General features: G+C 48.3%; 7 protein-coding genes across 7 annotated transcripts; 4 read left to right on the top strand and 3 right to left on the bottom strand.

Moving 5' to 3' along the window:
• Positions 1-1,533: 1,533 nt before the first annotated feature.
• Positions 1,534-3,786, top strand: LOC120893647. Its single transcript, XM_040295659.1, has 2 exons — positions 1,534-1,849; positions 1,932-3,786. Exons 1-2 carry the CDS (start codon positions 1,790-1,792, stop codon positions 3,693-3,695), a joined length of 1,824 nt encoding a protein of 607 aa, XP_040151593.1. The 5' UTR covers positions 1,534-1,789; the 3' UTR covers positions 3,696-3,786.
• On the bottom strand, positions 3,783-6,011 carry LOC120893648 (mediator of RNA polymerase II transcription subunit 28). Its single transcript, XM_040295660.1, has 4 exons — positions 5,814-6,011; positions 5,307-5,708; positions 5,002-5,236; positions 3,783-4,902 (listed from the first exon to the last, which is right to left on the bottom strand). The coding sequence occupies exons 1-4, from the start codon at positions 5,874-5,876 to the stop codon at positions 4,871-4,873; spliced, it is 732 nt and encodes a 243-aa protein (XP_040151594.1). The 5' UTR covers positions 5,877-6,011; the 3' UTR covers positions 3,783-4,870.
• Positions 6,012-6,120: 109 nt separating this feature from the next.
• On the bottom strand, positions 6,121-7,071 carry LOC120893650 (alpha-ketoglutarate-dependent dioxygenase alkB homolog 6). Its single transcript, XM_040295662.1, has 2 exons — positions 6,857-7,071; positions 6,121-6,783 (listed from the first exon to the last, which is right to left on the bottom strand). The coding sequence occupies exons 1-2, from the start codon at positions 6,884-6,886 to the stop codon at positions 6,130-6,132; spliced, it is 684 nt and encodes a 227-aa protein (XP_040151596.1). The 5' UTR covers positions 6,887-7,071; the 3' UTR covers positions 6,121-6,129.
• A 201-nt stretch (positions 7,072-7,272) lies between these two features.
• Positions 7,273-10,493, top strand: LOC120893644 (gamma-tubulin complex component 3). The gene is made up of 3 exons (XM_040295652.1): positions 7,273-7,442; positions 7,610-7,794; positions 7,868-10,493. Exons 1-3 carry the CDS (start codon positions 7,358-7,360, stop codon positions 10,160-10,162), a joined length of 2,565 nt encoding a protein of 854 aa, XP_040151586.1. The 5' UTR covers positions 7,273-7,357; the 3' UTR covers positions 10,163-10,493.
• A 64-nt stretch (positions 10,494-10,557) lies between these two features.
• Positions 10,558-11,089, top strand: LOC120893651. The gene is made up of 2 exons (XM_040295663.1): positions 10,558-10,653; positions 10,735-11,089. Exon 2 carries the CDS (start codon positions 10,764-10,766, stop codon positions 10,992-10,994), a length of 231 nt encoding a protein of 76 aa, XP_040151597.1. The 5' UTR covers positions 10,558-10,653; positions 10,735-10,763; the 3' UTR covers positions 10,995-11,089.
• A 787-nt stretch (positions 11,090-11,876) lies between these two features.
• Positions 11,877-25,416, top strand: LOC120893645 (SH2B adapter protein 2). Its single transcript, XM_040295653.1, has 5 exons — positions 11,877-13,299; positions 21,185-21,316; positions 21,410-21,643; positions 21,733-22,944; positions 24,492-25,416. The coding sequence occupies exons 1-5, from the start codon at positions 12,805-12,807 to the stop codon at positions 24,807-24,809; spliced, it is 2,391 nt and encodes a 796-aa protein (XP_040151587.1). The 5' UTR covers positions 11,877-12,804; the 3' UTR covers positions 24,810-25,416.
• LOC120893649 (peptide deformylase, mitochondrial-like) lies at positions 25,144-27,040 on the bottom strand. The gene is made up of 3 exons (XM_040295661.1): positions 26,731-27,040; positions 25,824-26,624; positions 25,144-25,754 (listed from the first exon to the last, which is right to left on the bottom strand). Exons 2-3 carry the CDS (start codon positions 26,205-26,207, stop codon positions 25,440-25,442), a joined length of 699 nt encoding a protein of 232 aa, XP_040151595.1. The 5' UTR covers positions 26,208-26,624; positions 26,731-27,040; the 3' UTR covers positions 25,144-25,439.
• Between the last annotated feature and the right edge of the window lie 492 nt (positions 27,041-27,532).

The raw sequence follows: 27,532 nt of genomic DNA, 5'->3' as shown, positions 1-27,532 counted from the left end.
GTGACAACCTTAGCGTAAAACTTGGGGAAAAAACATATTACGGTAAAAAAAAAAAAATACGGTGCAGTATAATGCATACAATACACCTCCAACTCTACCACTCGAAGAGCGTGTCACCGTGGCGGAGGTTGAAGGTACCATCAAATGTCTTCGAAACATGAAGGCCCCGGGCTTGGATGGAATCTTCAATATTTTCATCAAAAATCTGCAAAATGACCCAGCTGTCTCTTACTCAACATCTTCCAGCAAGCCTGGAAGCGCGCTAAAGTGATCCCAATCCAGAATCCCGAAAAGGATCCAACACTTCTATCCAGTGACCGATCGACCGATAAGCTTGCTAAGCGCGCTAAGTTCAACAAACTGTTAGAAAAAAAAAAAAAAAAAAAAAAAAAAAAAAAAACATATCAATTTGGTCAACGATCTTCAAATTATTACGGCAGAACAGTTTGGATATTCGGTCCGGGCACTCAACAGCGCACCAGCTGATTCGACTGCAAAACAAGCGAGTTCCAACGCTGTTGTTATGCTTGACGTGGGAAAAGCATTTGAAAATGTGTGGCCTGATGGGCTTGTCCATGAACTGTATCAGTTCAAGCTCCCGTTATTCTTGGTCAAGCTGATCAAGAACTCCCTGCAGCAGCGCACCTTCCATGTTGTCATCGGCCCATATACTTTGGAAGTGCAGCATGATACGGCGGTCGTACCCCAGGGCAGCGTTCTGGGTCCGTTTCTGCATCTGCTGTTCACGGCGGACCTTCCTGCTTTTCCCAGAAGGGCTCCCAGTTTTTTAAATTGATTTTTATAGAGACTTTAACGGTGCCCAGTTGTTTTTGTTCGCAGACGACACGGCAATCGCTACGAAGGGTAGAACACCAGCAGAACTCAGACGCGGCGCTCAGCGTTTCTTTGGACATACTACAGGGTTATGCTGGTGAATGGAGAATCCGCATCAACAACGCGAAGACCCAAGCCATGATTGTCCCACATTGGCTAAGGTATCAGCTACTAAACCCGATTGGCCACCAACTAACTGTGGGAGGAAGAACAATCCATTGCGGATGCCCCTCGCTGGACCAGGTTAGAAGAGTTGTACGATAAAACCAGTACACATCCAATATATGAGATAACAGGTCGCCTTAAAGAAAAATGCGCAACATCAGATTTCCCCCTTCTAAGGGCACTTTCTTGAATTGTTAGCACCTTTTTTCTTTCTCTCTTTCTTTTCTTTTGATTTTCTTCTTCTTTTATCTTCTGCTCTTGCTCTAATAGTGTAAAGCAGATAAGTAAGTTTAATTTTAGTTTAGTTTAATTTAGCGTAATCAAAGGGCTCTAGGCCTAATACCGTTCTGTTTAAAATCAAAATCAAACCTGGTAAAATCAAATCGAGCGTTACGCAAAATCTCGCAAAACAAATGTATTTATGAAATTAAAAGAAAAATAGTAAAAACAGCAAACATATATTCTGATCTGCATCTTTGTGGCAACCATCATACTCCACTCTCTCTCTATCTCTCTATACTGTTTGAACAATCAAAATATAACCCAGCTGGCCTCGCTTGCACCTTCACAAAACCACGCTTGTCATCAGTCTTCCGTTTCCCGCCAATATGCTGTTGTCGTTGTCGTTACCGCAGCGCAGTCAAAAGTTGTTTATGTTGTTTACACACCGTTGTCCGGGAAACGTGTCTCCTCCCCGGGGCCAAAACTTTATTGAAGAGCTGGAAAGAAACTTTGTTCGGCTTTATCGTGTTCCGTTGCTTTTTTGTCGCTTTTGATTGTAGTTTACAACATGGAGAGTAACTTTGTGTCGGTGTTTAAGCTGGATGGTGTCCCCATACTACCACCATTGGTAAGAATAGTTTTTTGCTCGCTTTGCACTGTTCCTACAGATTGGTCCTTATATGTAAGTTTCCACTGCTGCCGCTTAACAGGTTAACGATGAGGTGCGTGCTGCTGTGGCTATTTACCGGCAGAAGGCAATGGAAATTGAAAACCGTCTGCAGGAGAAGAGAAGGGCCTCGGCCGTAAACAACTGTGTCGTTTCCCAGTCTGTCGATGAAAACAACAGTGCGACCAAGGATGTAGAAGCGGTATCGACTCTAGACGCGAGTAACACTGCACACAGTCCAACATCTGAAAGTACTGCCGAAGCACAAGCTTGTGAGAGTGTAACAATAACTCCTGTAGAAGTTGCAAACGATGCTGGTCCAATTGCATCGCTTAATGTTCTGGAACGTACGTCTGCTGTGATTCCGCCTTCGCCGAAATTGTTACCGGATGAAGTTTGGCGCGGCCAAGAAGAAGGAACCCTCGAAACAAAGGAAACGGATGAGAAGGATACAAGTAATTGCAACTCACTGTCCACCCAAAGGTTTCAATCTGATCCAGAGCAACCGTCCTGGCAGTCGCCGACAAGAACAGTTACACCATCGTCCGAGGAAGCGTTGCCATGGTTTCCTTTGGTACGATCAAACACTTTCAACCTGGAGAAGCCCAGTGTAGATTTGATGAATCTGCAACGAGTCGGTCATTCCACGCCAATTGATCGTCCCCGGGTCAATCCGGTCGTTCAGTCGACGGATAGTCCCAAACAGCATCAAAACCCGCCCGATCAAAGCAAACCAATCGAGGCAGCCCGTAATGCATTTGCAGACAGAGAAAATACACCCGTCAAATCCGCAATCGTTGCATCTGTAGTGCAGGGGGTTAATCAATCAATCGGAGAGCAAAAGAAACCGGACACGGATCCGGCAAAATGCCGCCCGAAACGAAAAACTGCCTCACGCCGGATTAGCCACTCGTCGGCTGGATCCGGACGAGTCTCCGAGCGCGCATTCGAGAGTGTTGCGCAAGCGCTTACCACGCACGAGCAGCGCATGCTGGAGCTGTTGAAGCGGCAGGAGGAGGAACGGCTGATGTTGGAGCAAAGTTTTCGCGAAAAAACGCAGGAACTGGTAGCGCTGTGCGCGAAAACGCTCACGATCGACGAAGGCAATGGTATGCTGGCAGGCAACGGCGAGAACCACTTGAGCATGTCGGTTTCCGGGACCGTTCGCACCAAAACACCAGACCTTCATACGGCCTCGAGCGTAAGCCAACTGTCGCTGTGCGATGTGTCTTACGATTCGTGTACCGATACGGACGACGCCGCCTACCAAACATGCCAGGCAAACGGAACTTCGGAGGAGAATGTTAATAACAACAGTGAGCTTACGTTGACCGGGAATCAATCGTGCACCAACGATGCTGGAAGGACAATCCGTTCATCCGTCCGCCGTACAGCAAACCGCACTCCGGACCGCAATGGAAACGAAGAGTTTAGTCTTCTGCCACAGCGAATGTTGGAGCTGCAGCAGCACAGGGCGGCTACCATTATCAATGCTTACGCTCGGGGCTATCTAACGAGACGTCTGTTCAAAACGGACGAAGTGCAAAGCATCAAACGCACGATCGCCGATATTGTGTGCTTCATCATCAGCTTACAGTCGGAGGATACGGGGCGGAGCAGGGACACGAACCTGGCTACTGCAGCCCTTCGTCGCGATGCCGGCAAGCACATTGCTTCCTGTCTGGACCGGTTGCACGACATATTCGTAAACTTTACCACGCCAGAACGTCTGCAGATGATCCGGCGTGATCGCAGTTTACAGCGCAAACCCACACTGCCAAAGCATCGCCAGCTGCAGAGTTCCTAAGCCATGTTTTGCACTCTTTTTGGGAGAACATATTTACCCCTTTACCCGCTGATCACCGCAGCACCGAAATAAATCAAACACGTTTCGATCATTTCCGACTCCTTTATTATTTTGGCTTGTTCCATGTTCTTGTTCGTGCTAAGGGTTTTAGGAAGCAGTGAAACCCGTTGGTTCTATTTTCCATTTCGCAGCGCATCTCTTGCGATCTACACCCCGAGGATCGTCCTAAAGACTCCGGAACGGGTGGACCAAAAAACGGGGAAACAGAACGAAACACTACATTCGAATAATTTGGGGGAAAGTTGAATGAAGGTTAAAAGGAAAAAACCGTGTTTTGAGGAAATCTGTCAACACGACGTGAGCGATCCGTCCGATTGCGCGAGGAAGGGGGGGGAAAGAAACAGATCGATTAGAAAGCGAGCACACATTTTACATACGATCATTGCAAATGCCAAGGCACGATCGCTATATTATCTTCTTTTGCTGATAATAGTCCTTTTCCTATACATGTTTTATACTTAAGAAAACGGAAGAAAAAGGGCGCTGTCCTCTGTGGCACGTGAAAGCGCCGGGGGAAAAGCACCGTTTAGTATGTGTGTTAGTTTTGATTTTTGTACACCATAATTACAGGGACTGGGGAGCGATGGAGATAACAAAGAGGGACAATTTTGGCGCAAGTGATCAACGAGGAATGTTTGCTGGTGGGTGTATGCCAAACGTGCTGGTAGGTTTGCGGGTGAGCTCGTTGGGTGTTACACGTTGTCTGGCTCTCTGTTTTTTTTACCGACGAACACGTTTACCCGTAGAAGTACGGTTTGCTGATTTGCCTAGTAGTTGCTGTAATTTATAATGGGAAACCTTTTTGATTTTGTTTTTGTTTTTGTTTTCGCTGCTAAATACTGCTGCACTGTTGCTGTACTTTCTTTGATGCCTTAACTTCTTTCCTAGCTGTGTTATCGCCAACGGTTGATGTCTGTCGAGGGCCTTAACCATACAACGAAACGGTAGACGAAGAAGCAATCGAACTCAGAGAGAGAGAGGGGAGGGGAGGGCACGAAGCGCCACCGCTCGCGCCAGTCTCAGGTGAGTGAGCCGCTGTGAAACTCGGACACGCTACCTCGTCCACGGCCTCTTCCACGGCCTCGACCTCTACCGCGTCCCCTGCCCCGCCCGCGTCACCTTCGACCGTCTCCCAGGCCCACTAGATCTGGAATTAGAAGTAGCATCGAGAATTGCGTTAACTCCACCGCCCGTCTCCTAAACTCGCGTACACCACCAGTAGGACCGATCCGGACAGTTGGCTCACCTATATTGCTAGCCGTTTTCTCCAAGTAAGCCAGCGGGCCCTGAAGATTCGGCCCAGCGCCGGGGGGGAAACCGGGGCCCCCACCCGCCTGTCCGACGCCCCGCGGGATGCCACCCTGCTGAAACATTTGCGCATTGGAGGCGCCCATCGGCATCGATTGCTGCATTTGCTGTTGCATCTGTTGCTGCTGCACCTGCATCTGCTGCATTTGCTGCTGCTGATGCTGGCTCTGCATCTGGAAGGTTACGATTATGGCCCTTTTTAGTGCTGCAACATCAAGCTCGCGTAGTGCCGGGAGTGCTTACCTGCATGGGCAGGTTCATGCCGCCGCTTGCTATCATCCCGGCAGGGCCACCACCGGGTGCACCACCGGCCAGATTGCCACGCATGTCCGGCGGCATCGATTGGATCGGTTTGTTAAAGTTCTGCTGATCCGAGAGCAACTGCTTCCAGGACTCAATCTTCTCGTAATGCTTGCGTATCAGCTCATCCTTTCGGCCGATTTCTTGCTTTAGGTCGAAGTTTTCCTCCTTCAGCAGCAGATCCGGTTTGAGGGCGGACAGCAGAAACCGCTTCTGCAGAAAGAACGCTTCCATCTGCCGGGCGAGATCGATGAACTTGAGCGTGGTTTGATCCACCTCTACCTTGATTTCATCCTTGTCGATTCCAGTGGCTGATTCTTCCTTCGTTAGCGCGTGAATACACGACTGCAAGTTTTTGCGCGGAGGAAAAAGCAGGAGTTGAATAATTTTCACAATAATTTTCATCGGCACCATGCCTTGCCTGGCGGCACTGAGGCACGCAAAACCCACCTGAAATGCTTCCTCGAGTTCGTCCACCAAATTGCCACTGCCAACGTTCGACGAGGACGCCATTACTGCGACCCGGCTGCGGGCAGGTCGAGGTCAGCAAAGGAACCTAAATTATGGGAATATTGTTTTATCGATTGCGAGCAGCGGCAAGAAACAACCAGGGGAAAACAATGAATGTTTGTGTTGTTGACGTCCGCATCCCCAAGGTATCTTGACGGTTGTTTTACCTTCAAGGTTTATACTGTTATGGTGTGACGTTGGACCATGTACGTTTCTGCTTCGGAGGCCAATTGTACACAATCCGAGTTAACTTTAGTTAAAATATTTTTATTTTCATTTTACTCGCTTTCGGTACATGGCGGATTGTTAGCGATATCCTCTTGTCTCGCCTTAAGACGTCCCCTGCGTGAGCGTTGCTAACCAACGAAAGATTTGCTACTCTGGCATCAATTGTATCCTCTTCCCGCTCTGCTATCGAATGAAGATATTTGTGATACATATCGTCTTTTACAACCAGCAAACTTCGAGGTTCCAGCAGGATGCTCGTTTTGTGCTGCCGCACTAACGATCCACTGCCGCTCTGTCCACTTGCATCTTCCGTCTGCTCGTAGTACTCCAGCACTGTGTGTGAGCCGCAGGAGATCGTTGTGATGGTGGGGAAAAACAGTGGCCCGTCCAAGTGTGGCATTATGCCTTGGCCGGGAAGATATTCGTTGACCAGCACGTGGTTGGCTTTGATGCCTTCCGAGTACACATTCAGCTGATTGATGCGTTCGACGTAATGATGCAGCCAGACCGGAATATCTTCCGCTATCATTCCCTTCGGATGAGGAACTCCACCATAATTTATCAACCGTCTGTTGGACAGCTGTGTCCACCGGGGCCTCGGTGTCTTGTCGACCGCCTGCATTATCGCACACTCTTCTTCCTTTGTAATGAAGTCGGGCAGGTAGTAAATACTCGGTGGACACTGAAAGCATTTGCAAGCAAGAATAAGACACGAAAAGTGATGAAAGCGCTTGGAGCCAAAAATACACACTTACATTTTGCACGGCAAAGTTCTGCCAAATCATGTTGCTTTAGCGTATTTGATACCGCGTTGCCAGTTGAAACAAATTGTTAATCCTTTCGCAATGAGAGAATCAGGCAGGCATTCCAAAACAAGTGAATTCAAAACAATGCACTGGCATTTAATTTTTTTCTATCTCAACACGGTTGCACAAAGTGAGCTATTTTTTGTGACTTGCTGCTTCACACTGGGATTCCCAATGGACCGTTACGATTCAAAAAATATATCAGTTTTTGTGTATTTTTACAAATTGATGTGTCTTTCGATATTATTTGCTGTAACTATGTAAAAAAATAGATTACTTTTGGTACAACCATGACAGGAAAGGAGAAGCAAACAGTTAAAAATAATTAATTCCTATTAACTGTCATTACGATTACCGTGTAGGCATCCCATTGTTACATCTTTGGCAGCAAAATAAAGCAGTGCAGTGCAGGGCGCCGCGGATGTGTTTCGCACCCGATCAATAGCAAAAATGAACCGAAACCATCAGCCCAACTTCCCGGTCATTTACGAACTGCTAAAACAGCTGTGCCAGAATCTCGCCGGAGACCGGTCAAGTAAGTTATTTCCAGCGTTTCCCACCTAGCTGTCGAGGTTGTTTGCTTCCAAGCACGATCCAAACACTCTCCGGGGAGCGTCATGTTGGCAGCTGGTTTGTTTGGTGACGCTTGCCAAGCGGGAGAAAGCTAACGATTCCGCTCTTTCTGTTGTTGCTTTCTTACAGACGATGTGTTGAAAGAAGTTACTCGGCTGATTGCCAACAAACCAAACTCAATTACGCACCATGGCGGTACTTCAGCGGCGGCGAACGAATCGACGATAGTGGCGCGCATTAACCGTCTGCTGGCGTCCAGGAGTCAAGCAAGCGTAAATGTGTTTAATGGTTTCTACGAGGAGCTAATATCGATGGTAACTTTCTAGGCGCCAACGAGGATGTGGAGAATATGATAGTGAAACGCTTTACACTCTTAATCGTTTTCAGACCGAGAGCAAACAGCGCACCCCGATATTGGAATTCCTGTTTCATCTGGCCGATTCGGACAAAAGTGCAAGTGGCAGCGGGCTTCAGGTAGATTTGCGCAACGATGCCGGCTTCGCGTCCGGAACGCTGGACAGCGTGTTTTCGAAGCTAAGCGTGGACTCGGGCATTGGCGGAAGTCAGCGGCTGATGAAATCACGGTCCGGCGGCACGGTAACCGGATCCACCGGCAGTCTCTGTGACGCCAAAGCGCTGGTAGCGGACGATGCGCAGCTGCAGATTGCAGACCGCAACGAGCTTGAGGATCTGCTAATACAGGACGTCATTTACGCCTGCACTGGCATCGAGGGAAAGTATTTGCGCAAGAACGTGGTTTCGGGGGAGTTTAAGCTCGACCACATACACGGCCGAAATCTGAACGCTTGCGATGCCGGTATGCTGCTGCGGTTGGCCGAGGTTGGCTTCTTCTACAACAAAGTGTCCCGCTTCATTAACCCCAAAAGCGATTCGTACCTGATGGGAAACTTTGGCCAGGGCTACATTACCGCACTGCAGCAGGAGCTGACCAACTATTACGGGCTGATCGCTAACCTGCAGGAGAATCTCGACCGCCAGCGGCAGGCGGGCGATGGTGCCGAGCGGATGACGCTGATGCGCACGATGGTGTGGCTCGTAGAGCCGATGGAACGGCTACAGTGGCTGGCGCTGATCTCGGACGCTTGCCGCGAGGTCAAGGGGGGCGCTCTCGCTTCCGCCATTCACAAGTTTATCTGGCACGGCGACCCGATGGTGCGCACCATCTCCCGGGAGCTGCTGCAGTCGGCCTGCATACCGCTGCAGCAGATGCTTTCGCAGTGGCTAACGGACGGTAAGATCGTCGATCCGCACTGTGAGTTCTTCATCGAGGAGCTGACCGATGTCGGGTACAACCGGCTCTGGCACGATGAGTTCCGGCTGCGCAGCTCAATGGTGCCGTCCTTCATCTCGGACACGCTGGCAAAGCAGATACTGGTGATCGGGAAGAGCATCAACTTTCTGCGCGAAGTGTGCAAAGACCGAGAGCCCGTCCCGGAGCGGACGGATTTGAAGAAGTGTCTCAACGAGCATCTCGACTACCTGTACAGTCCGCACAGCAATACCGAGCTGCACGTGCTGATCGACGGCGTGTACCTGAAGACCTCGAAACGCGTGCTGGACATCGTGCTCGGTCCCCATCAGCTTTACGATCACCTAAAGGCAATGCGCGACTATCTGCTGCTCGGGCTGGGCCACTTTGCGGATGTGCTGATGGAAAATTTGAAGGAGGAACTGGACCGTCCGGCAAAAGACATCTACCAGCAGGAGCTGTTCTCTATTGTGGCCGCTGCGGTGCGAAAATCGGCCGACGAGCAGGAGGAGCCGGCCGTGCTGAGCTATCTCGACGTGCACTTCCTCAGCCCTTGCGAGGGCGATACCGGGTGGGATGTGTTCTGCCTGACGTACAAAGTGCAGGGTCCGCTGGGGACGATCTTCCAGCCCGTCCAGTGCACCTACCGAGCCCTGTTCAAGCAGCTGTGGAACATGAAGCGGTTCCAGTTCATCCTGTACGGCATCTGGCGCAACCACATGCTCAGCACGCGCTGCTTCAAGCCCATCGCTAGCGACATTGGCCTGATAAAGCAGCACCTGCAGAGCTACTGCTCGAAAATGATCAACATCATCACGCAGATGCAGTACTACATACTGTACGAGGTGATCGAGTGCTCGTGGGTGCAGTTCAGCGCACGGGTCAAGCAGGCGAAAGCGCTGGACGACGTGCTGGAAGCGCACGATAAATTTCTCGATCGCATTCGCACCGGCATATTCCTGGACCAGTCGACGCATCTGTTCAGCAGCTGCCTGGAGCAGATATTTAGCTCGGTGCGCAAGCTGGACGAATGGCAGATGAACTTTTACAAGCTGTGCAATCGGGAACTGGACGCGCGCAAAGAGTTCGACGAGTACATCCAATCGAGCGAAGCGAAGGGAACGTACGGCGTGAACGCGGAACGTGCGCTGGAGCGGGACGAAGCGCAGCAGGAGTTTGAGGCGAAGCTGGTGCATTGCCAGAAAGCGCTCATTGCGATCGGGGTGGAGTACGAAAACTCGGTCGGCCACTTCCTGTACCAGCTGGCGGTGTCGCCCATCGAATCTTTACCGCAGCTGTGCATGCGGTTGGACTATAACGAGTATTACAAGCACCGGGATGAGCGATTGAGCGTGCCGCTCACGTTTCAGCATATGCGCAAAAGTATGGCGAACAATTTTGCACGCAAATGATCTAGCGAGGCATGGCAGGAATGGTCAGCGAGCGAAACAACATCAGCGGAGCTGCTGGTCCGGCCGGAACTGCCCGATCCCGACCTGCGGGTTGCAGAACCACCTCGAAAGCAAGCATTCGCAATGCTTATCCATAAACACTCTTCCTGGCTAGCGACGTATAATTGCTGCGATATTATGTAGGGGTCGTGTTGGCGGGCATAGATGGCCTGGACTCGGCCGTTGTACTATATATCTCTCCTCACGCTACAGTTCCGTTCAGTGGTGCCAATTTGTGTTTAACTCAGTTTTTCGTTGATCAGTTTAAATAAATGGATTAGAATTTCCCATATTTATACAAATTCATTGTACATGTCCGTTAAAATTCGAAATGGGCGAGTTTGAACACCAGCTGTCTATGCACCTTGGTACAAGGCGACCTGCTGTCACGCTGACAGCACATCAGAAGGTGTGAAATATCGAGCAAAGAAAAACACGATTACGTGAATAGAGTGAGTGGCGAATGTTTTTAGCTGAAAATTGGGTGCAAAAATAGGCATTTCTGAATTCAACATCCTTCCAATTCCCACCAGAACGGCTCGTTTTCCACCGGAACGCAACAATGGCAGCGTCTTCTCAGGCTAGCCGCGGCCTGACGGCACTCTTCAAGCGCGGGTGGAACGAAATTCCCGAGGTGGTCGGCTCGTCAGTGATCGCTCTAATCGGAATCGGGCTCAGCGTGGTGGGACTGACCAACTACTACCGCAAGGACGCTGATAACCGCCGGTACAAGCTGACGTACGTTGTGATGCGTCCGGATGATCCCCGAGCGGCGCGCATCCGCCAGGATTAGAACCGCAAACCAACCCAACCAACCAACACACACACATGCCATCCATCGGCTCGGTTAGATCTAAATAAATGTGTTTACTGATGTAAAAATCTGTACATAGCGTTTATTGTGTGAAGCGATGGGAAATGACTAGCTCGAAGTAACACCTATTGCATGCGCGCCTTTCGGACCGCGTCGATCTTGTCCAGCAGCACTTGCTTCGCTTCCAAATCTTCCTTGTTCAGCCGATCACGCTCCTCTTCCAGCCCGGTCATGAACTTATCGCTGATGAAAAAACGAAGAACGTAACAAACAACTAGCGTTTCATAATGTGTCGCAAACGTGGGTGCGCGGGTACGATACGAGACGGTCTTTCTTACCGGTTGTAGAACGCCATTCCAAACCCGACCAATATACTCCCGAACAGGATGGGAAAGCGCAGAGCGGTTCCAGCCGGATAGGACATTTTTATTTATGTTAAATGCAAGGAAAAACAGTGCCCCCAAAACAATCTCGCACTGTTGACAGCCGCCGAAGCAAACGCGATGCACGCTGGTGAAGTGATGAACCAAATTTGCTGACAATTTATTAAATAATAAATTGTACAATTGTCCATAAATGTTGAACAGTATTTAACGCATTAAAAAAAAATAACAAAACAATTGTTTTACCAAGCTACCAACAATGCCAAGATAAATATATAAATGTATTGGGTTGTGGGAAAATGTTCAAAAATCACAGCAAGAAATTTTGAAACATTTGCACGACACTCTTAATTTTATGAAACATTGAAAAAGTTTTGAGAGAGCTGCTAGGATACCATTTTCACTGCAATAGAGTGCACAGCCACAAGGGTTAGTTAAACCGTGGGTGATGTTTTGTAACAAACCGTCAACCAGAACGGTCCAGACAGGCGTCCCGCTGTGCGGTGTAGCCACGGGCTTAGAAAAAAAAGTTTACAACATCACGGGAATAGACAGAATAATAAAAAATCTACATCGAATTAAAATTTCTATCACGAGTTGAATGCATGCAGTGTTGTGGCGCGGTGGTGTCGTCTAGCTAAAGTGGGCGAACACATGTCTACTGGCCGCAAGTGCGTGCAGTCGGTTGGTTGGTGTGAAAATTGAAGTGCTTCTCGCAGCGAAAGCGAAAGAATCTAGCCGCTTCGCAGCACCAGTACCAGCAGAGCATATTCTTGTAACTCGTTTGCCACCCGATGCTGCACCGCCTATCGTAGTGGTTTGCCGTATCATCGCCGTCATCGTCAATACGCACTATCGCGCTGTGTCGGGGGGGAGGCCCGGAAGAATGCTCTTGTGCGTACGACGATGGCCATCGGGCGGAGCTTGTTTTTGTGAGCCACATCACCTTCCCCGCTGCCGCTGCTGCTGCAGTTGAGTGAAAAGAGTGAGCAATCTGTTACGACTAGCGTGCACCACCCACCCGACTCGGTGCTCTCTTTCCTCGTGTTGCCCACATTCCCGCCTATGTCCAGGTGCCCCAGAGCAGGCAGCGTGCGGTCTGGGGCGTGAAGTGAAGCGAAGGGCTGAGATCATCCGCACGGAGCCTACTGGGAAAGAAGGGCCAGAATCCTGGCTGGCTGGCTGGCTGGCTAGCTAGGTGTGTGTTGCCAAAGGGTGGCGCCGTGCATGTTGTTGGTGAAAAGTGTGAAAGCTAGTGCGTGTGTGTGTGTGTGTGTGTGCGTGTCTATATCCCCGGGGGTGGTGCAGCAGCACCCCAGCAGAGGAGAGCGTGCGGCGTGTAGGTGCGTGCGTGTGTCAGCCTTTGGTTGGCGCAGCAGAGAAGCGTGGGAGAAAAATAAACAAAAATGATGGCCAATCTGACAGATGGTGAGCAAAGTTTTTGCAGCTCAGTGACAGTTCAGCAGCAGCAGCAACAGCATCAAATATCAAGTGGCGTGGGTGGAGGAGGAGGAGGTGGTGTTGGGAATGTGTCGCATGCCGGCAACGCCTCGCACGTAGGCGTCACCGGCGCGGAGGATGGCGAGAGCGGACTGGGCAGCACGGTTACCGTCGGGACGGCATCGTCGTCGGCGATGATGGGATCGATGACGCCGACGCCGACCGCATCGACGACGACGCTGACGGCGGCGCCGACCGCCGGTACGTGGTCGGAATTTTGCGAGCGTCACGCACGGGCGGCCTCGGCGGACTTTGCCCGGGCGTGCGTAAATTACGTCACCAACAATCTGCCGGAAGTGGCCCGCCACACGATCTCCCATCGGGATTTTATGCGGCGCTTCGTGCAGTGCTTCGAGTCTCGCTTCGAGGACGAGTTTCAGCGCCGCCGAGCGCAACCTAAGGTGAGTGGGGGAGGGGATGGGGGGATCGGAGGGTTTCTTTTTCGGGAGGGACCAACGTCGTCCAGACTTCCCTGCGCTAGCCCCAGCAGTGTTACGTGACGTCCAATTAGCGAAAGATGGTACAAAAATCGTAACATGTCGCGGACCATCGTAGCTAACAAGGCACACAGCCTCCCAAGCCGAAAGGATGTCTGTGACACATACGAAAAAGACACACAAACACATACATCAACCGTAACCAGGATACTGTCACAGCGTGACGTGTGCTCACTGGCCCAACAACTAATCTCCCCTTACCCTTAGGCGAAGACATTCAGGCAAAAAACAATTAGCAAAGCTTCACGTTCAGCACGTTATCGGAATGCGTCATTGTAGATAGGGGAAGGGGATAAAGTGGAGACCATCGCCAAATCGAACTTTCCATCGAATGGGGCTTATTTTTCTTTGCCAACCCATTTGTTAGTCCCCAAATTGTGAAAACTTTTTAAACGATTGTTCGCCTTACTTGTTATTTCCATCCTGCGAATTGCTTTAAGACTGTGTTGCAGTTCGTTTATCAAGCATTTAAACGGTCTGTGTGTGTGTGTGCTTTTTTATTCGAACTTGCAAAACAAATACCCCCCACATTCCGCCAACTTCCACCGAAACGGTGCCGCGCTACGTCATTGATCACACGAGCAGAGCTGACTGTAATCAATGCGCACCCACACACTGACGCTATACGCCTGCCCATCTTGACCTGGGGCTATGTCCGGGAGGCAGTAACCCCGGCCGACAGCACCCAGGCTCGAATGTTTTACATAGTACCCGGGGTTCATTCATAACATTTTCGTAGCTAATCTCCTACGCCGCTTTTGAGAACAAAGCAACCCGGTCCACAACCGCCTGCCCGGCGGTATCTCCGCTCCCTGGAAACGGTTTGGTTTGGAGTAGTGATGTGCTCTTTGGAGAGCACCCACGAATCCGATTTCGACTCCGGCTGTAGTTAGTCCGATTCCGACTCCGGCTAAATCCGAACCACTAGTTCTGTCCGGAGTCTGAGTCGTGTGGAGTCCGGAGTCGACAGGAGTCAGAGTAGTCCAGAGTCGATCGGAGTCGGCTGGAGTCGATCGTAGAAGGAGTCATTCGAAGTCGTCTAATGTCCGATGTAATGTGCTTGTGATCAGGCATTTCATTTCGTTGTGTTTTTTGTCGTTCACTTCTCACATGCACTTCGTATACAGACCTTTGTTTCGAAAGCCAACTCTGGTCGACTCCGAACGACGTCGACTCCAACCGATTCCGGACGACACCGACGACACCGAACCACTCCGAACGACTCCGGATGATTCCGACTCCCAGTGACTATGGCCGACTCCGGACGACTCCGAGCGATTCCGAAAGATTCCAAACGACTACGAACAACTCTGGATAATGCTGGGCGGACCTACCTTCCAGAGTCGATTCCGAAATTATCTGAGTCGGATCGGAGTCGACTCCGGATTTTTACCAACTTTACCCATCACTAGTTTGGAGCTTTCCTGCTCGTTTCCTACTGGGGGGGGGGATGTTACACTTTTTTTCCTTTGTATTAATGTTCCTTGAAGTATGGAATTTGTTCACTCCGTGTCCGCCTGCCACCTTCTCATCAGGGTGTGTCCGCTAACGTCATCGGGGTGGCTGTGGTTGCATTTGCAGAACCTACTAATAGCCCATCCTCAACCCATTCTCATCGCGGGTCCCATCTTTCTAGGAAAGCCCACGCAACCTCTGTGTGCGAAGAAAGCTCTCTCTCTCTCTCTCTCTCTCTCTCTCTCTCTCTCTCTCTCTCTCTCTCTCTCTCTCTCTCTCTCTGTCTTTATCGCTCACTCTCCGTTTGAGCAAACGTCGACTGGGGCCGAAGGTGGGCCGTGTAAATAGATTACACATCTTCTCTTATCGACCGAAACAGGATCGGCATAGAAGTGTATGTCCGGGCCCTTTGTTTGTATACGGATACGGGACTGAGAAATATGTCAAGTGGAGTGGAGCTTTTTTTAATACCGAAAATGGGTGTCCTTACGCCCAACCCGACCATATACATACACAGAGCATTGTCGTCTCGAGTGGGCGGTTGTCTGGAATGTGGTGGATGGATTCCTACGAATGAGCTGACTCCCTCGCACGAGAAGAATGGGTAAACAGTTTGTTCGTTTTTGTTTTCTTTTTTTGTTTTGCCAATTACAATAATAATCTAAATTCAAATTCCGTCCTTTAGCCAACTGACGCTTTTCGAATGGTACAAGTTTCTTCAAATCAATTACGTTTGAATTGATGAATGCAAACAGTCAGTCACTTTCGTAATCGTAGAGCAGCTTAATCATTGACAGTTTATGGCGGATCTTCTTCTTTGGCACAACAACCGCTGTCGGTCAAGGCCTTCCAGTACCCACTAGTGAAGTAAGCTTGGTTTTCAGTGACTTATTGTTACCATAGCATGATAATCAAGTCCTACCGTATGGGGGCACGGTCTATTCGGGACTTGAACCCATGACGGGGGCATGTTGTTACGTCGTACGATTTGACGACTGAACCACCAGACTGGCCCAAGGCATTATGGCGGTTAGTTAATGTTATTCTAATTATCAAATTGAGGCATTCTTTCATCAAACTTGCCTAAAACAAATCCAACTTGATATGCCTTCTCTACCTGATGCTCTTGGTTGTAATATTTACAATTCAAATAATTGTTCCATTAATCCTCTCCAAAATACACACACACACACGGAGAGAACACATGTCCTCAAAGCACCAGCGACGAGTAGTAGTAGGCACGTGTTATTTGGCGTGCGACGATAACGGCAAAGCGATACAGTTTCCGAGAACTATCTCTAATTATTTGCCTATCTACATCTACCAGCTGGAGCTAACGCTAACCTGACGGTGCATTTGAACACACAAAGCGTTTTGTTGTAACGCTAATTACATAGAAAAAAGAAAAAAAAAACAGAACAATTTGCAGCATTCTTGGGATGCTGCGACGAAATCATCCGCGACAAAAACACTCGAAAAAAAAACAACAAAAAAAAATGTTTACCACACTTTGCCCGCATGTGCCTGCTCACGGTCGGGGGACCAGTTATCAAATCAACGCCCCAGCCAATCCACCACCAATCACGCCAAAGCACAGGGGAAGAGCACAGGGAAGGAAAAGCAACAAACACGGATGCGATATGACGATGGGTATAGCAAAGTGTCTATTTTTGTCTTCTTATCATTGTTGCATTTATTTCGGAGAATGCACTCCACGTCACTCCCGGCGTGTGTGTGTGCTGTTGCTAACACGGGTTTGAATGAAATGTAATTGGATATTTCACCGGTGGAGTAATTTTCCAGGCGGGTGTACAAATAGGAAAACCGTAAACAGTATGCCGGAACAACATTGACACAACGATTGTAACACGCTGGGGAAAAGAAAACAGCTCATGACAAATGTAAGTGAAAGCGTGGCAAACTGGTTAGGTGGAGCGAAATGGTAACCTGCATTATTGGCAAATTAACACTTTGAAAATGTCTTCTGATGGCAGAAAAACATCAAATGCAATGTTAGATGCACACTATGAACCTAAGACTTATGAATAAATGTATAAATTAAGAAATAAAATAATTGATCAAAACGATGTTAATTTGACCGTCTCGAAAAAAAACTTTCGTAAGAAATCTCCGTTAAGAAATAAGAAATTATCCGTTTTGGTATGCAAACATGTTTGGAAATTTTCATGCTACAAATAAACATGAAACAAATCGATTTGTTTCTTCTGCAACAAAAATGTTCCCGCAACATGAGCAACATGACGAACTGTCAATTGTCCATACGATTTGGCAACAAATGTTCCCGCAACATTTTCATAGACCCGGGCCATAGAGAGATATTCACGTTGAGGAAAACTGATGAAGCTTTGGCTATGAAGTATCCAAAAAACTACGGGAAAAAACATGGCCTCCTTAGACCAATATTTTTATGAACCATCGTCCAAAAATTCATCTAAGAGACTTTTGGCTGCCAAATCGTTGTTTGTACAGTTTATAGAGGCTTTGGCTCTAACGGAGTTCTTTCGCCTCTTCAACCAAATCACATATGCAGCTTGAAGGATAGTCGCATTAGCGAGACATTCATTATGAAGATACATAAAATGTATGGAATATGATGGGACCGTCAAAATGTTCATCTTAAAGAAACAATTTATCTTGAAGAGACTACATCTATCTTATTACAGATTTCACTGTAATTGAAGAAGAAAAAGGATGTGTATCCTGCACATGATGTCTTTCTATGATTTACGTGAAAAAAGTAATCATTTTAATGTAATGTTGAGCAAAATGTTCGTTCCAGGTTGGGGCCAAATGGTCGGTATGTATTGATAGGCTGATGTGGCTAAGGTGTGTAAGCAAAGTTCGCTACAATATATTTGTTTTACATAAATAAACCTGTGCTATATGTATAATCTATCGAGAAGTAAAAATACTGACAACACGTGAATTATGAAATATTCCGGCAATTTCCTAAACTATTGAACAAAACACTTTCATGTAAAACTTAAATATCTTCTCTTGCAATTCTACCTAGATGCAAGAGCTTAAACCAAAGCCTAACGTTCAATGTTGTGGTCCATTTTGCCCCATAGCAAGATTATTCTACCCAGCACTAAACATTTTCACGACTTTTTAAGTTGATTTTTTTAACTTCGTTTTATATATTTATATTTTTTGTTAATACGTCTACTCCTATTTTTGTTTCATGAACAAGCCATTGAAGCATCGATTGTCGTCAAAATATCTGAGCAAAGTGGTTGTGTACCCAGTGAGGCACAGAGCAAAATCCTTAACAGTGCGATTTGGCCCCGCTTTCCCCTAATTGCTCGCTGCAAATGTTGTGTTGTTTTGGAGATTGTTGATGCAAAGCTATGCGTATTTTTGATTTATATCGTTATTTCATTTCTTACTCATCCTGGACATGTTTACAGCCGAAGTCTTATTGATCTAGCTAAGAAACAATATTTAGTTATAATTTGTTGTTAATAAATCGTAGCACAAATATTTGCCTTTTGGTAAGCACTTCCACTTCAAAGCCGATTAGTCAACAACACTACAACGTTGTTGTATGATTCAACACAAATATACATTCAAGCTAAAGGCATTTAAAAAAAAGTACACTGTATTTCTTCTTTAATTTTTATCATCGTCTCGAGTCAATTTGTATAAAAGCAAGAATTGAAGATCGTTTTGTGTTTCAGTAGTAATTTCAGTAATTTAGTCTCTCGCCACCACCTACCAATAATGTGCCTTTCAAGGGGGTATAGACTCATCAACACAGCCTGAACTTCGTGCTGGTATGTGCATGTGTGACCGTTGACGGGCACCTCTCCCATTCCTGTCCGCGATTTTTTCGGTCAGCACATTAGTAACCCCTATGGGATGGTTTCCCCTCTTGTGTCCCGCATTGCCGGCCTTGGCGCTTTACCGTGTATTGCATGTTTACCACGCGCGCGCACGCTCGCTGAGCAGCGGGTACTGTACTACGCGCCAAATCCCAAACATGGCCACCTGGCGCGACTAAAACGGACAGGTTGGAGCGTTCCCAGCCGTCCCTCCCGCCTCGATCGGCTCGCTGGAACTTCATTCATAAATTTCAAAACGCCAATGAACACACCCAACCCCCGTGTCCGCCGGCTGTTCGTTTCGCGCTATTCCACGGTGGGCCCATTCTAGTCCGTTACCCACCTTTGCCCAATGAATGAATTAATGGAGGGAGGGGGGAAGACGCGGGTGTTGTGGCTGTGTTGATTTGGTGTGGTTTTCACGTCGCTACACTTGCTGCCGCCTTCGTTCGGGTGTGTCTGTGTGTGTGTGTGTGTGTAGAGGAATGCTGGTGAAGTGGGCCTACCAACACTCAGATTAGTAGCCGCCTCTCGGCTCGACCCACTCCAAACACACCGAACCCCGATGGGAATGAACTTCGAGTGGGGTGTTGTTTACGCTTTATGCATCCTCTTCACCACACACACACACACACACACACACACACACACACACACAAACACACGTGAAGATTCGTGGCCATCGTACCGGGTTCGGGGCCTTTGGTGGTCGTTCGAGGGCGTGCAGGAATGTTATCATCCAGCGCAGCGTTTTTCTGTGTTGGGACACAATCGAAATCCGATCTCGTGGTCATCACCTGCTGAATGGCTGTGCTGATCGCGCGCCACCTTCATGACGGATATTTATTTTGCATTTTTAAATATGATAACAAGGTCAGTGGAGAGTAGAGAGTTTGGGGTTTTTCCAACCGTTATGTGGAAGAACTTATTTTGGAATTCCGTTTCACTACGGGAAATTTCATCTTTCGCATTTAATTTGCATATTGAAAAGAAGAAAGTATTTGGTCGGAATCGGAAAGGACCCGCGTGCTGTCTGTCCCGTAACGGTTGATTGCTCTTTTTTCTAAAGTGAATCTAAAAGCTTATCTTTAATCTTCGCAAAGTTATTTACTCGACAGTACATTTGTGATGGGAACACACAACTAAGCAAAACGTTAAAATGATCTCATGTTTAGCGCGACGATGATGCTGATGCACAAGCTACGAGGGAGCGAAACCTTAGAATAGCTAACTAAAAGCGTTTTGGTCCCCAAAAAAAGACAAATCTCGTACCAGTGTTGTTGGACCGCCGTCCCGGGTCACCGCCGCTAAACAACCTTAATCATCGCATCTGCAGCTCAATCAAAAATCAACCCATACACGTCCTTCAACAAATGATTTATACGAGTGGAGTGCAAATGTTAAAGCGTCTTGTTTGCCGCTGTTTGTTTTGTTGTTGTTGTTGTTGTTTTGTCTGATTTAATTTGCTCCCTGGGGCGACGGACAGTATAGTGGCCGCCGGGGCTGGGCGTTGGACGCAGCTGGCGGGTGGGACACAGCTAGGAGCTTGAAATAAATTGAAGCTGATGATTTTATTGGTTTGCCTGTTTGTTGGTTGCCTCTCTGACTCTGGCTCTATCGAGAGACTCACGTTTCTATGCATTATCAGCAGCTCCACCCCGTCCACCTTTGTGCGGGGTGGTGGGGTATCTATGCAACCGGCTGGCTGCCACTGCGGCCTACCAGTACAAACAAAAGAAGGTGACGGTTCCAATTGGGCCAAGAACCAAGACACCACAGGGGCTCTAATGACCGGTGATGGGAGAAATTAAGTTTTCGTTGGAATCGATCCAAGCTAGCTCCAAAGTTTTCAATTCCGGATAGTAGGTCCGGAATCAGTTTCTGGAGCGGATCCGTAATCGGTTCCGGAATCGAAATCGGCTCCGAATTGGCTCCGAAATCAGAATTGGCTTCGAAATCGAAACCGGTTTTGGCATCACCATAAGAATTGGCGTTTGGGTCCAATGACGTTACGTATTGCTAGCTGCAAAGAATTAAAATTTACTTATAAACGATCCATTCTCATGGAGATTCCTGGACTGAATTCGCTTCTGAAACTTCGTATTTCAATTCAAGAAATGATTCTCATTCCGAAGTAAATTCCATTTCTGGAGTCAATCCTGATTTCGTCACCGGAGCAAATTGCGATTCCCTGCTAGATTCCGATTCCGAAGCCGACTCCGGAATTAACCCGGCTACGGAATTGACTCTGGAGTCAACATTTGAATCGACTCCGGAGTCAACTCCGGTATCGGAATTCAGAATTGGAATCGGCTCCGGAATTGATTCCGAACACGGAATCGAAATCGCGTAGGTTTGATTTCGAACTCCCACCACTACTAATGACCTGGGGAGGGAATTGTACGAAAATGCATAGTAACAAATAACAAACGTTCTACGTATGTATAAACACCTCATGGATTGTTCTCTCTTATCACCGCCCTCTCCAGACTGGAAACGGGTCCGCAACGGTACCGGAGGAAAGCGACTACTCCGAGGATACAGATTCGCCAAAAACCAACCACAAACCGTTCTTCCGCCGACTATCGTTCAAAGGGCTCCGCAAGGGCAAGGTGATTCATGTGAGTATTCCCGTCGATCGAGGTCCTTCGACCATCGCTCTTAAATAACTCTTTTCCTCTTTTCCGTGTATTCCCCCGCTCCACCCCGTGTAGGCATTTTTCCACAAGCAACACTCCGACGAGGTGGAACTGTCGGAACGGCGGGCGAGCAAAACCAAGCTCGCCAAGATCGTGGTCGAATGCCGGAAGGAGGGCACCGTCAACTACCTGTCACCGGAAAACCTCGACCAGCCCGGTTCGCAGAAGTGGGAAAAGTGTAAGCTGGTGCTGGTGAAAACGGTTTCGGGGTACATGCTGGAATTTTACTCACCACCAAAGTCACAAAAGGTACTAACTAGCAAGGGGGAAGGGAAGTTTTGGGCTGAGTGTGGAGATTTTAATACCATCCCGTACACCCGTTCGGTCCTACTTTTCAGCCCCGGAGCGGTGTGTTTTGCTTTCTCATAACGGAGGCCCGCGAAACGACGGCGCTCGAGATGCCGGATCACGAGAACACGTTCGTGCTGAAGGCCGGCAACAACCTGGAGTACGTCATAGAGGCCCGCGACACGGACGACATGCGCAGCTGGCTGGCCACGATACGCTACTGCATGCGTAGCACGCAACCAAACTCGGAACCGTCAGATGCGGCGGCTGGCTCGGATTTGATCGCCACACTCAGTACCTCAATGTCGCACGGCGGCGGCGGCGGCGGTGGTGGTGGTGGAACCGGACTGACATCGAACCTGGCCGCGGACGTCAACAACCTCAGCCTGAATCAATCGCTCACGGCCCAGAGCGGGAACGTCGGTACAGCGGCTGGTGGCGGAACGGTACCCGGTACCACTGCCACCACCACCACCACCGGCCAGACAGCGAACGCGAACAACTCCTCCCTAACGGCTGCCAGCGCACCGGAGCTGCCTCCCCGCCGGCCGGACGACCGGATATCGTCGTCGAGCAACTTCGAGCTGACCGAGAACGATCTGGACGTGTCGCACGAGCACGACACCGACCTGACCGCGATGATGCACGAGTACCCGTGGTTCCACGGCACGCTGCCCCGGTTCGATGCCGCCCAACTGGTGCTGCGCGAGGGCACCTCTAGTCACGGCGTGTTCCTAGTGCGGCAGAGCGAAACGCGCAAGGGCGAGTTTGTGCTCACGTTCAACTTCCAGGGCAAGGCGAAGCATCTGCGCATGACGCTGAACGATCTGGGCCAGTGCCGGGTGCAGCACCTCTGGTTTCCCTCGATCACCGAGATGCTCGAGCACTTCCGGCAGCACCCGATACCGCTGGAATCGGGCGGCACTGCCGATGTGACGCTCACCGGGTACGTGCTGACCCCGCTGCACCAGGAAATGCTCACGCAACAGGCCGCGCAGCAGCAGCAGCAGCAACAGCAACAGCAGCAGCAACAGCAGCAATCGGTAATCGGCCTGCAGGGCGGTCCGCAGACGGCAGCCAGCAACAACTACTCGACCACGCTGATCGGCAGTAGTAACAGTAGCAGTAATAATAACGCGACCGGCGGTGCTGCTTCCTCCAACGTTTCCTCCTCCAATGCGTCCAGCGGGATGGCCGGGGCGACAGGGGCCACCGGCGGCAGTAGCACGGCGGCCAGCAATCCTCAAACCAGCCCAAGACATGTGAGATATTAACTACCCAGCAAAAGCGGCAACATTCTCACACTCACACACACAATTACACATACATACACAGCAGCCAAACCTGCCCTACCTTTAAAGTTGACGGAGAAAGCCAGCCAATCGATCCTTCGGAAAGCGAATAAATCATGAAAACAAAAACAAAACATAAATGCGAAAACATACACACTCGGTTACACACATACAAACGGTTCACACACAACCACACACACATCCCAGAACAAAGTTACAGTTTCATTGCTAGGAACAGTGAAAAGCGCAAACTGAAGCAAATTGAAGCCAAAATCCACAACCATAAACAAAAACGTTCTAAACAAAACTATTGTGCTTTGAACATGTGTGTCCATTTGCTGATCCGGCTTCTGATCTCGAGCTGTTCTCGTTTCTTTTTATCTCTCGTTAGCTCGTACTGCTGTTGCTCGTATTATTTGTCTTTTTTTATGTTGGAATGTGCAATTTTTCTCAGAGGTATTTCCGTTTGCTGCGCTCTACTGTTGTATTTTACTTCTACGGTCCAATACTACGATGACATGTGCGTGGGCCAACACACTCGTTTCTTTGGTGTCTCTATCTTCTAAGTTGCAATGCTCCACTATGTTGTATGTGGTTTCTTTCGTTGTAGAAGTTCTTTTTTGTGTGTTTTTATTTTTATCTCTTTTAGGTCTTCTCTCGCCGTAAATGTTCTTGTTCTACTGTTGTTTGTACATATTTTAACAATCCGTTCACAGTATCGTTCGTTCGCCGTTTTTATCTCTGTCGTTCCATCTTTATGGACGTTGCTATTATACTTGCATTTCGTCTTTATTGCTTTTATTTCATGCAACCTTTTCTAAAGTCGAATCAGATTGGAAACGATGTATAAAATTAAATATACGAAAAACAGAGGAATTTAGCAACTTTTTGTTCCCAACGTTAGCTCATCATTAAACTCCAAACTTGGTTATGTTTCGTTCTGCATTGGGTTGATTAAATTAATTAGCCCAATGTTTTGTAGAGTTAGAGTTTGCGCATTCGGTTTCTACTAAAATGTTGCCAACTTAGTTCAATTTTTGTAAGTGTTTTCCATTTCGCTGTCTTCATCACAATACTCTGTCACCTGTGTTTTACATTCATGCGTGTGTAGTTAGAGCATATATCATTCCTTACCATGTCCGTAGCTTGTGAATGTGAATGTGCATTCATGGTAATGTATTTGCGCTTTTTTTTTCTCTCTCTGCGAAGAAGCATGCTTTCTGTGCGGGTTGTGCTTTAGCATAAGCATGATTGGAAGATTTCCTTAAACGTTTAACCGTTTCCGATGTAAAACTCTTTTACAATACACACACACGAACGTTAAGTTTATATGGAGAGAGTGTGATATCTTCCCGGTTTCCGGTTTGCCGGCACCAAGCGGAGAACTACAGAGATCATACTGCTGATCATATTTTCTCTTTCTCTCTCTCTCTTTCCTTCTCTTTTGTCTGGTGGTTTGCTTTGGGTTGTTTCCTTCTTAATTTAATTTCAAACGACGCCCCACTGCTCTTACGCAGCTGCCAACGCAAGCGATCACGCTGAACGGAAGTGTGCGGATCAAGACGTGCGATCTAGAGCTGTCGCTGCAAACGGTTCCGGTCGAGCAGATGAGCTCACATCTGCACCATTCCCATCAGCAGATGCAACATCAACAACAACAGCAGCAGCAGCAGCAACAGCATATTCACGTTCATGCGCCACAGCAGCAGCAGCTACAGCAACAGCCAGGAACGAGCGGATTGAACCAAGGGTTGGCCGCCGGTTCGCAGCCAGCAGGCGGCGGCACTAGCGAGGACGGTCAACGGGCCGTGGATAATCAGTACAGCTACGTTTGAACGTGAATTTGTCCACGTTTGTTTTTAGGCTGCAGTCGAAACTCTACCAGATGATGTATGGTTTTATGATTTCTTAGCTCTTTTGTTTCATGTTTTGTTTTTGTTTTCGCCACAATTATAAAGCACCTTGCGTAGTTGCAGTGGTTTTTGTTGGTTTTATTATTTGCTAAATTTACACTAACAGCCAACAACAATTTCCTCTTACTGTAGTGTTTCTACTCATTTGGTTTAGCTTAACTGCAGCCTAAAAACGCTCGTGGCACAAGAGCGGGATCGATCAAACCGAGCAAACTGGCGATCGCCATCGTTGGGAAATGAATAAAGCGCAAAGACATTGACGCTACATCATTGGTTCATTGACAAATTGGTAGCCGTGGTTACCGTTTAGATAATCGTACATTCGTTACCAAACCATAAACCATGCTAACCACAAGCACAAATCTCTAACCCTTCCCCCTTAACCTCTGGGGCTTAATTCATGTTGCTTTGTTGTGTGCGCCCACAGTTCATTCGTTTCATACGTTAGTGCAATAACCATAATAAACAGCTAACCGGTGTGCGTGTGTGTGTGTTTTTAAGGAAGACATACACACACATACAAACAGAACACATGCTTAACAAGTGGCCGATTTATTTGCTGGCAAACGATAGCTGAATGCGCCCACTCTTAGCATTGACCGCTTGCCAGCAGGTGCAGGTTAGGCTTTTCCGATTCATAATGTCCGTGTACACGATCCCATTCAGATGGTCCATCTCGTGCTGGGCAATGCGGGCATTCCAGCCGCTCAGTCGCAGCTCTTGCCGGTTGCCGGTGGCATCGAAGCCCTGCAGCAGTATCTCCCGGTACCGGGGCACGTCCGCACGATAGCCGCGCACACTTTCGCACGCCTCCGTGTGTATCACCTTTTCGTAGTTGAGCACTTTCAGTTCGGGGTTGAGAAGAATCTAAAAAATAAAAAGAATTGAGCGATTGACTAGGAAAGGTTAGCTCGAAAGCAGCACTGCAAAGTATACCGTCAATGGCAATGGTTCCATCTCGCGCAGCTTGTAGTCCGCCTTGGTGTACTGGTCCCGCAGCTCGTCCTTAAACTCCATCACGAAGGCGCGCAACGATAGGCCCAGCTGTGGGGCGGCCAATCCGACGCACCGGTACGCTCGCATCACTTTCGTAAGATGTCGGGCCAGATACTGCACTTCGGCGGACTGGAGCTCCTTCTCGGGGATTGCATTGGCCGGCACGCGTAGTACGGGATCGCCTAGCTGCACGATGTGATCGTACGGTGGTTCGTCGTTGCCTTTCGGTTGCCACAAACTTCGATACCACTTGGCAAACGATTTGTCCATCCGGCTGGTGGTGCTGAGTGTTCGGATGCATGTTTTAATCGGGACCGTTACCATTTTGCGTGCAATTGCGGGTGCGACCGGTGCGCGAATGCGGCACAAAACTGTTTACATAATGTTTACAGCGAGACAACACGGGTTGACAAGCCGTTCGAGGGGCTAGCTGTCAAAATCATCTGTTCCGTGGGTGCCGGGCCGTTTGTTGACAAACGGATATTTGCACCCTGTGGGGATTGTTCTATGGATTCGCAATGGAGAGGCGCAATTTCTGTGTTTTAGCTATGGTTGCTGTGATGGCTTCGGCATAATTTGGCCGTAATTTGACCCGGGAATGCGAAGGTCGAAGAGCTGGCCAGGTGTCGTTATTTTTACTTACACTCCTTGTGCATGCAATAAACAGATTCCATGGCCGTAATCGAAGCGCATTAGGACCTTTATTCGGGACCAGGGTATCTGCAACCACCCGGGCACTATCTTTTTAATGTATTATTAGGCAAATAGATCACAATTGCATTAGTTGACGATTCAACAAGAGTGCGCTGAATTACGTGAATATAACAATTAATACAGCATCGGTTACCTCGGCAAAAATTTGAAACAAATTAGTATGGAACTGAGCATTTTAATCGTCAGATATTACATTTCCTAGGTAATGCACATGGACAATGTGAAACATATTTTGTATTTATATTATAAGGTGTTAAAAAGAAAGCCATCAGATCTTCGAATCCTCCTTTTTCCTTTGGCGAGGTAAAGGCGGACGAGCAAGTTATAATCAGAGAGAGGGCACAGGGCTCTCACTAATAACCTACAGCTCATCACTTGGCTTTTAATAGTAGAACCGTCAGCTTACGGCCTACTGATGTTGTGCAACTTTCCGACACCGCTTCGACCCTCTTTTGTCTGCCCAGCGTGCATGCTGCTCTAGCGATGTTCAAACACCGATCTCCCTTCGTTAGAACACACACACATACACACACACACTTTAACAATACACGTGGTTTCGCAGAACGGCATGGCTAAACGTCATTCGAAGAATACCGCATTGCTTTGTTTTGTAAACAAACGTTGATCAACCATGCGTCGAGGGCTGATTGCCGGTGTGTGAGAACAATTGCAGGAATTGGGTTTTAAAGCTTTTGCTGTTCTTTGAAAAATATTCCGCTACGATGGAGTGGCAAATTTTCATTCATAGATCCGGCACATGAACTCCAATTGGAGCGTAGATATCGAACGCGTGGAACGCATGGTGGATTATTTTATGATCGCACTATGGGTGGCGCTTTAAAGCGGATAATTAAAGCGCTGTATCTTTGCAACATTATATAATTTAATATTTTTCTATATGTGCTCTGTATTGCAAATCTACATACTTGAGAAAG

The sequence above is a fragment of the Anopheles arabiensis genome, chromosome 2 (assembly GCF_016920715.1).
Source record: "Anopheles arabiensis isolate DONGOLA chromosome 2, AaraD3, whole genome shotgun sequence".
NCBI lineage: Eukaryota > Metazoa > Arthropoda > Insecta > Diptera > Culicidae > Anopheles > Anopheles arabiensis.
Note: the sequence above shows the minus strand (reverse complement) of the source record. Positions and strands in the feature narration are given on the sequence as shown.